At 41.4% G+C, this 8,591-nt stretch overlaps 1 protein-coding gene across 1 annotated transcript; it reads left to right on the top strand.

Annotated features, from left to right (window-relative positions):
* Window positions 1–952: 952 nt before the first annotated feature.
* Window positions 953–7,311, top strand: APOBEC1 (apolipoprotein B mRNA editing enzyme catalytic subunit 1). The gene is made up of 5 exons (XM_081594427.1): window positions 953–1,609; window positions 3,190–3,217; window positions 5,247–5,644; window positions 6,398–6,516; window positions 7,165–7,311. The coding sequence occupies exons 1-5, from the start codon at window positions 1,594–1,596 to the stop codon at window positions 7,309–7,311; spliced, it is 708 nt and encodes a 235-aa protein (XP_081450553.1). The 5' UTR covers window positions 953–1,593.
* The last annotated feature ends 1,280 nt before the right edge of the window (window positions 7,312–8,591 follow it).

The following is an 8,591-nucleotide window of genomic DNA, read 5'->3' as shown; positions in this document are numbered from 1 at the left end:
TCATAGAATTTGAGACTTAAAGTACAGGGGCTGTAGTTGTGAGACCCTGTACTGTGCTTAGTCACTCAGTTGTGTCTGACTCTTTGCGACCCCGTGGTCTGTAGCCCGCCAGGCTCCTCTGTCCATGGGGATTCTCCAGGCAAGAATACTGGAGAGGGTTGCCTTGCCCTCCTCCAGGGGACCTTCCCAACCCAGGGATCAAACCCACGTCTCCCACATTTCAGACTGATTCTTTACTGTCTATGCCACCAGGGAAGCCCTAGAGGGAGCCTTAGGTCTTGAGGGTGACCTCAATACTGGGAGCGTGGTTGCTCAAACCCAGAGGAGCTGAACTCAGAGTTCAGACAACAGGAGGCAATGGCAATAGGGAGTATAATATTCATTTCTTCAAGGCAGATAAGGAAGTGGAAGTGGACAGGGCCATACACTTGATCTTAGCTTCATCAAGCAAGAGAAATCACCTGAAACTTGTACACTATAATAATTCCATGACTCAGAGACCAAAGTTCTTTTGATTTTGCGTCTATAATGCCCCTCCCCTTTCCAAGAGAATCTGGGGTGAAGAGCAAAATAAGAGGAAGTTAGAAATTAATAAATAATGGCAGAAGGGCAAGGCCTCACTGTTTCACCAGGTAACAATGAAAACCTTCAGGTCACAGAATGAGGTCAATTCACTCTTTCCTTTCTTCTTCCTCTCTTCTCTCCAATAAACAGCAATGTGTCAGTCTTGTTTTAAATTTAAAGGGAGATATTCCTACATTCATTCTCAGTGAATTATGCTACAAGATTAATTATCTGCATCATAAGCTTTCTTATCAACCCCCACCAACTGGCCTCTTCATCTGCTACCTATCTGTACAGTCTGTTGCTGTTTAGTCACTAAGTCATGTCTGACTCTTTGTGACTCCATGGACTACAGCATGCCAGGCTTTCCTGTCCTTCACCATCTCCCAGAGTTTGTCCATTGAGTCAGTGATGCTGTCTAACCATCTCATCCTCTGCCACCCCCTTTTCCTTTTGCCTTCAATCTTTCCCAGCATCGGGGTCTTTTCCAATGAGTCGGCTCGTTGCATCAGGTGGCCAAAGTATTGGAGCTTCAGCTTCAGCAATAGTCAGAGTTACTTTCTTTTAGGATTGACTAGTTTGATCTCTGGAGAAGGAACTGGCAACCCACTCCAGTATTCTTGCCTGGAGAATCCTGTGGACAGAGGAGCCTGGTGGGCTGCTGTCCATAGGGTCGCACAGAGTCGGACATGACTGAAGCGACTTAGCATGCATGCATGCATTGGAGAAGGAAATCACAACTCACTCCAGTATTCTTGCCTGGAGAATCCAAGCGACAGGGGAGCCTGGTGGGCTGCTGTCTGTGGGGTCGCACAGAGTTGGACATGACTGAAGTGACTTAGCAGCAGCAGCAGTTTGATCTCTGTACGGTCTAGATACCTAGTATCTGCCTGAGACTCAGGAATGAGTCATCCTCTGATCAAACAGGTGGCAGTGGTCACACCTGCAGAAACTATGTTCGGGCAGGTTGCTGGCAGCAGCAGTTAGCACAATAAAACTCCAGAGGAAAAAGTCCAGAGACAGAGCACCATGGCTTCTGACAGAGGTAAACGGTCGGGGGGCCCGAAATCTCCATATACTTGAAAAACTCCAAAACTCTGTGTGTGCTTGCCTATATGTGTGTGCATATGTGTCTGGTTTGTACTTGTATTTGTGAACATTTTCCAACTTTCCTATTTATTAATATCTTCATATTATTCTTAAACAGGAGTTCTTCTTATTGGTCGTGTTGTGATTATTAATACCACCTGTTCATACTGTAAATGATTTTGATCAGATGACACTAAAGCAATGCTTGTTTCACCATAATAAAAAACTTAAGTTAAAAAATACAACTACTAGATGCAAATTTAAGATAGCAGCTGAAGTTCTAGCACCAGGGCATGTGAACGGATTATTTAAGGTTCCGTTACTTAGTGTTAGAAAAATTAGTGGGGAAGGAAGAACACCAGGTTGTGGAAGGAAATGATTTTCAGATGAGGTGTGTTTTGAACTTGGTCTTGAAAGAGCAGAATTTTGATTGGCAAAGAGGAGGAGATTCCTGTTTGACTGACACCAGGAGTTAAAGAGAATTTTCCGAAGATTGTGTGTGGAATATAATGAATGAATTGATTAGACTACAAAAGAGTTTTTAGAAGCAATCAGCAATGTGATTAGAAAGCAAATTGTTGGTTTTTTTTTTAATTGGACTATAGTTGGTTTACAATGTTATATTAGTTTCAGGTGTACAGCAAAGTGAAACAGTTATACATATACATGTATGCACTCTTTTTAGATTTTTTTCCCATATAGGTCATTACAGAGCATTGAGTAGAGTTCCCTGTGCTGTACAGTGTATGTCCTTATTATTTATTTTAAATATAGTAATGTGTATATGTCAATTCCAATCTCCCAAATTTATCCCTCTCCCCACCCCCAAAAACAAATTTGAAGACATATTGTTGAGAGTCTTGAATGCCCAACTAAGGAAATTGAGGTTGATTATTTTTTTATTTTAGATTTTTTCTTTTCCATTATGATTTTTAATAATTTACTGTGTATTGTTTTTAATAAGACAAAATATTTGGAGAACTTGTGAATAGCATGCATGCGTGTTCAGTTGTGTCTGACTTTTTGCAGCCCTGTGGACTGTAGCCCACCAGGCTCTTATTTGCATGGGATTTCTCAGGCAAGAATACTAGATTGGGTTGTCATTTCCTCCTCCAGGGGATCTTCCTGACCCAGGGATCAAACCCCGGTCTCCTGTGGTTCCTGCATCAGCAGGCAGATTCTTTACCTCTGAGCCACCTGGGAAGCCCTGTGAATAACACGGAGGTGACTAAAACAGTGCTTTAGACACATTTACTTGGCACTTGATGCCTTCTTGTGTGTGTTGGCTTTTGCTTTTGGCCACACCGCGCAGTCTGCCGGATCTTAGGTTCGAAAGCAGAGATTGCACCCCTGCCCCTGCAGTGCAAGCAGGGAGTTTTAACCACTGGTCCACCAGGGAAATCCCAAGAGAGAATCTTCCAACTGCATTTTCTGATATGATTTGTGGGTTTAGAAGAATAGAGCCTTTTTTCTTAGTGGTTCGATTTGTACATATGGCTGTTACTTGATGTGATCATCTCTTTCTTTGGTCAACAGGTCCTCCAGCGGGAGATCCCACATTGAGGTAAGAATTCTACCATCATAGTGCACATTTCCGTGCATGGGGTCACTAAGACTTGGACACAACTGAGTGACTTCACTTTCACTTTTCACTTTCATGCGTTGGAGAAGGAAATGGCAACCCACTCCAGTGTTCTTGCCTGGAGAATCCCAGGGACGGGGGAGCCTGGCGGGCTTCCGTCTATGGGGTCGCACAGAGTCGGACACGACTGAAGCGACTTAGCAGCAGCAGCGGTGCACATTTAATTCAACCCAGGATAGATGAGCATGTAGGAGCGGGAGAACTACAATTTCCTTATTGTTCCTTTCCTCTTTTCTGATGCTCCCATTCTTTGTTTTTGCAACTCCACTCTTTATGCTCATTATTGCTTCCTGTGTCTTCCCTCCTATGCCTTTTGGCTTCAGTTGAAAAAAACTATCTTCCAGCTTTCCTTTGTTATTCTCTTACTATTGTTTTTCTCCCTTTTAATCAAGAGTTTTCATAGAAATTAGTGAAAAGTTCAGCAAACTGGTTTGTCACTTTGATCTTCCTATTTTAAACCCTATGCCCATTTTCTACACCTTTTTTTTTTTTTTAATTTTACCTTGCCACATAGTTTGGGAGATCTTAGTTTCCAAATCAAGGATTGAACCTAGGTCCCAATGGAAGAGCAGAGTCCTAACCACTGGACTGCCAGGCAATTCCTTAGACCTATTTAAAAATTGCATTTATTTTTAGTTGATTAATGATTGCTTTATAGTATTGGTTTCATTTCTGCCATACATCAACATGAATTAGCCATAGATGTACATGTGTCCTTTCTATCTTGAACCTCCCTCCCACCTCCCACCCCATCCCACTCCTCTAGGTTGTTAAAGAGCCCTGGTTTGAGTTCCCTGAGTCATACAGCATATTCCCATTGGCTATCTATTTTATTTATGGTAGTGTATACGCTTCCATGCTGCTCTCATCATTCATCTCACCCTCTACTTCCTCCCCGCTGCCCTCATCCATAAGTCTAGAACAGAGAGATTTGTCAGGGAACATATTATCTCTTGACGGGTGGAAGGATTGCTCTATAAAATAAATTAAGTGATCCTTTAGGAATGAGTGGAGAACATGAGAATGTAATAAACTTATGACTCAACCATATTGCAGAGTCCTTGGCATAATTCTGAGTTTTCCCTGAGTCATAACTTTGACCCACAGAGAGTGTTATGTCTAAAGATGCCCTCGAGAGAAATTTGAATTTCTTTCTTATGAGGAATTAGCATACACAGAATTGAATGTGGAAGAATCCCGAGGCTGAATTACTTTCTTCTCAGAGTTGGTAATAGACTCCTGTTGGCAATTTGAGGATTCCACACCTGGGGGAAAAAAAAAAAATCTATTCCATTGAGGAATAATGAAGATTGAGTGGGACCAGTCACCTCTAAGTGTGAGACAGAAAGTTCAGAGGAATTTCCCTGGCTGTCCAGTGGTTAGGACCCAGTGCTTTCACTGCCGAGGGCCCAGGTTCAATCCTTAGTTGTGGGAACTAAGATTCTGCAAGCTGTGAGGCCAAAATAAATAAGATCAGAATATAGGAAGAAAACTTTAAAAGAGAAACAAAGACATATTTACACCTGAATTCAAGACTACCAAGCAGTGGTATAGAGAGTGGTAACCCAATAACATGAGTTGGGTAAAATCTCTTCCCTGTTTGTGAGAGAAACTTTGATAATCCAAACAGACCTCCCCAGATATCTTTGAGATATAGAATAGAAAAAAAAATCCTGAGGTGTCATGTTTTAGGTTTGACTGATAGAAAAAGAGAAGAAATTATTTCTGCTGTTGTTCGGTCGCTAAGTCATGTCGGACTCTGCGACCCCATGGACGACAGCACGCCAGGCTTCCCTGTCCTTCACTCTCTCCCAGAGTTTGCTCAAATTTGTGTCCATTGAGCCGGTGATGCTATCTAACCATCTTATCCTCTGCCACCCTCTTCTCCTTTTGCCTTCCCTCAAATGATGACATGACAACGTTGGGGGGGGGGGTGCTTTTTATATTTCAGGAGAAGAATTGAACCCTGGGAATTTGAATTCTCCTTTGACCCCAGAAAATTCTGTAAAGAGGCCTGTCTGCTCTACGAAATCCAGTGGGGCAACAGCCCGGACGTCTGGCGACACTCGGGCAAAAACACCACCAAGCATGTTGAACGCAATTTTATAGAAAAAATTGCTTCAGAAAGATATTTTTGCCCATCCATCAGCTGCTCCATCTTCTGGTACTTGTCCTGGAGTCCTTGCTGGGAATGCTCCAAGGCCATTAGAGAATTTTTGAATCAGCATCCTAATGTGACCCTAGTTATTTACATAGCACGGCTTTTCCACCACATGGATCCACAAAACCGGCAAGGACTCAAAGACCTATTTCACAGCGGTGTGACTATCCAGGTCATGAGAGCCCCAGGTGAAAACAACAAACGAAGAATCTTAGGTGTTTATGAGAGGCTGTGGTGGTGGTGGTATGTTTCTAGGCCAGGAGACTGGATTATCCCAGACTGGAAGTCTCAGAAGTGAAAGCCCAAAATAGAGTAAAAGCCCACTTCTGAAATTCATGGCAAAGAAAGCATCAAAGAGCTGGCTCTTTTCCTCTCTCCTGTCTCATTTATTTTATTAATTAATTAATTTATTTGTGGCTGTGCTGGGTCTTCACCACTGCGTGGGGTCTTCTCTACTTGCAGTGGTCTGGCTTCTCATTGTGGTGGCTTCTCTTGGTGCTGAGCAAGGTCTCTAGGGTGCTCAGCCTTCAGTAGCTGTGCTTCCTGGGCTCTAGAGCGCAGGCTCAACAGTTTTGGCTTTTGGATCAGGGATTGAACCATGTCTGCTGCATTGGCAAGTGGATTCTTTGCCACTAAGCCACCGGCAAAGCCCCCTCTCTACCATCTTAAAATGAATTGCTGTGCTCCTTTTGGGAAACTTCCCTGGTGGCTCAGAAGGTAAAGAATCTGTCTGCAAAGCAGGAGACCCAGGTTCCATCTCTGAGTCAGGAAGATCCCCTGGAGAAAGGAATGGCAACCCACTCCAGTTCGTTTTAGGGATGCTGGGAGAGTCTAACCCTTCTACAGCAGTAAATAGGCCAGAGGGAATTACATATGGTATATTTTTAAGTTGGATTCAACTTTTTGTTGTGTTGAATGAACCAAGATTTGTGTTTTCTTAGAGTATGATTACTGCTGGAGGAATTTTGTCAACTACCCCAGTGGGGAAGAAGCTCATTGGCCAAGATATCCCCCTCTGTGGATGAACTTGTATGCACTGGAACTTCACTGCATCATTTCAGTAAGTTACTGCAATAGACAGATTCTGATGCAAAAAGAAGCATCTTTCTTCAAAGTTCTCTCCTGATTATTTTAATATGTGCTCTTCTCACCATCACTTTGCCATTTATATTGAGATTTAGTTATTGACTTATCTTTTAAAATGTGAGAGCAAGACAATCTCTTTGTGGCAAAAAAGAGGGAAAAAGGAATGGATAAACTGATCTAAGATATAGGTGATGGTCAACTCTTTTGTGATCCCATGTACTGTAGCCCGCCCTGCTCCTCTGTCCATGGGATTTCCAAGGCAAGGATACTGGAGTGGGTTGCCGTATCCATCTCCAGGGGATCTTCCCAACCCAGGGATCAAACCTGCATTCTCTGCTTGGCAAGCAGATTTTTTACCACTGAGTCACCAGGGAAGCTCAAGATATAGGTGGGCTCCATAATTAGATTTAATCATCATCATCATGGTTGTTGTTACAATACATACTGGTTACACTGAATTGCAGATATCCTTTTCCTTTTTGATGTGTGTCATCTTACTGAAGGAATATAGGTGACCCATTTGTATTCTCTCGAAAGTAGTTCAGTGGTCTTCCAAATGATGTTTTAAAATGTTCCTGGCATTAAGAAAACTATTATTCTAACCTTTTTTTTTTTATTTCAGGGTCTCCCTCCCTGCTTACAGATTTCAAGAAGATATAATCAGCTCATAGGCTTCAGCCTTATTCTTCAAAATTGTCATTACCAAAGGATTCCACCCTATATCCTTTTAGCGACAGGGATGATACAATTTCCTGTGACTTGGAGATGAATAGAATGAATTCTTGTATACATACTGCTTCATGAATAGGCACTGATGACCCACTAAAGAGTAAGCACCATTAGAATTGAGATATTTTTAGTTTGCATTTCTATACACTAACGGCAAATTGTCTGGAAAAGAATTAAAGGAAACAATTCCATTTACAATAACATCAAAAACAATAAAATACTTAGGAATTAATTTAACCAAGGATGTGAAATAATTTAACCAAGGATGTGAAAGATCTGTACACGGAAATCTATAAGGCATTGATGAAGCAGATTGAAGAAGACACAAATAAATGGAAAGATATCCCATGGTCATGGATTGGAAGAGTTAATATTGTTCGAAAACATCTCTACTACACAAAGCCATCTATCAATTCAATGCAATCTCTATCAAGATTCCCAAGGCATTTTTACAGAAATTTTTTAAAAATCCTAAATTCTGTATGGAGCAACAAAAGGTCCTGAGGGCCAAAGTGATCCTTATATACCTGAAGGAAATGAAATCACTTCCATGTTCCTTGTGGCATTGTTTACAATAGCCAAGACACAAAAGTAGTCTAAGTATACACCAGCAGATGAGTGGATAAAGAAGATGTGGTGTATTGTGGTTTGTATATACACAACGGAATGTTACATAGCCATGAAAAAGAAGAAATCTTGCCCTTTGCAACAACATAGATGGAACTTGAAGGCATTTTGCTATTTACGATAAGTCAGACAAAGACGGCTACTATATGATCTCACTAACATGTGGACTCTAGAAAAACTGAACTCACAGAAAGAGAGCAGGCTGGTGCTTACCAGAGGCAGAAGTGAAAGCTGTCAGAGCGTACAAATTTTCACAGCGTTTTTTTTTTTTTTTTTGCTGAGCCTAGTGGCTTGTGGGATCTAAGTTCCCTGACATGGAATGGAACCCAGCCCTTTGGCAGTGAAAGCACAGAGTTCTAATCACCAGGGAATTCCTGGGCAAACCTTCAGTTTTGAGACTAATAAATTCTGGGAAGGTAAGGTATAGCATCATGACTATAGTTTATACTGTATTGTGTACCTGAAATTTTCTAAGAGTAGATCTTAAAAGTTCTTATCGCACACAAAGAAGTGTAACCATGTGAGGTGATGGATGTATAAACTTGGTTAATTTGGTAATCATTTTGCAACATATATCAAGTCATGACACCTTAAATTTATGCAATGTTATGTATCAATTATGTTCAATAATACTGGGGGAAAGATTTTAAAAAACAGAATATATAAGTTCTCTTTAGAAAAAATTTTATTTTT

Source organism: Giraffa tippelskirchi, chromosome 4 (genome assembly GCF_054371585.1).
Source record: "Giraffa tippelskirchi isolate mGirTip1 chromosome 4, T2T-mGirTip1v1.2.pri, whole genome shotgun sequence".
NCBI classification, from domain to species: domain Eukaryota; kingdom Metazoa; phylum Chordata; class Mammalia; order Artiodactyla; family Giraffidae; genus Giraffa; species Giraffa tippelskirchi.
Note: the sequence above shows the minus strand (reverse complement) of the source record. Positions and strands in the feature narration are given on the sequence as shown.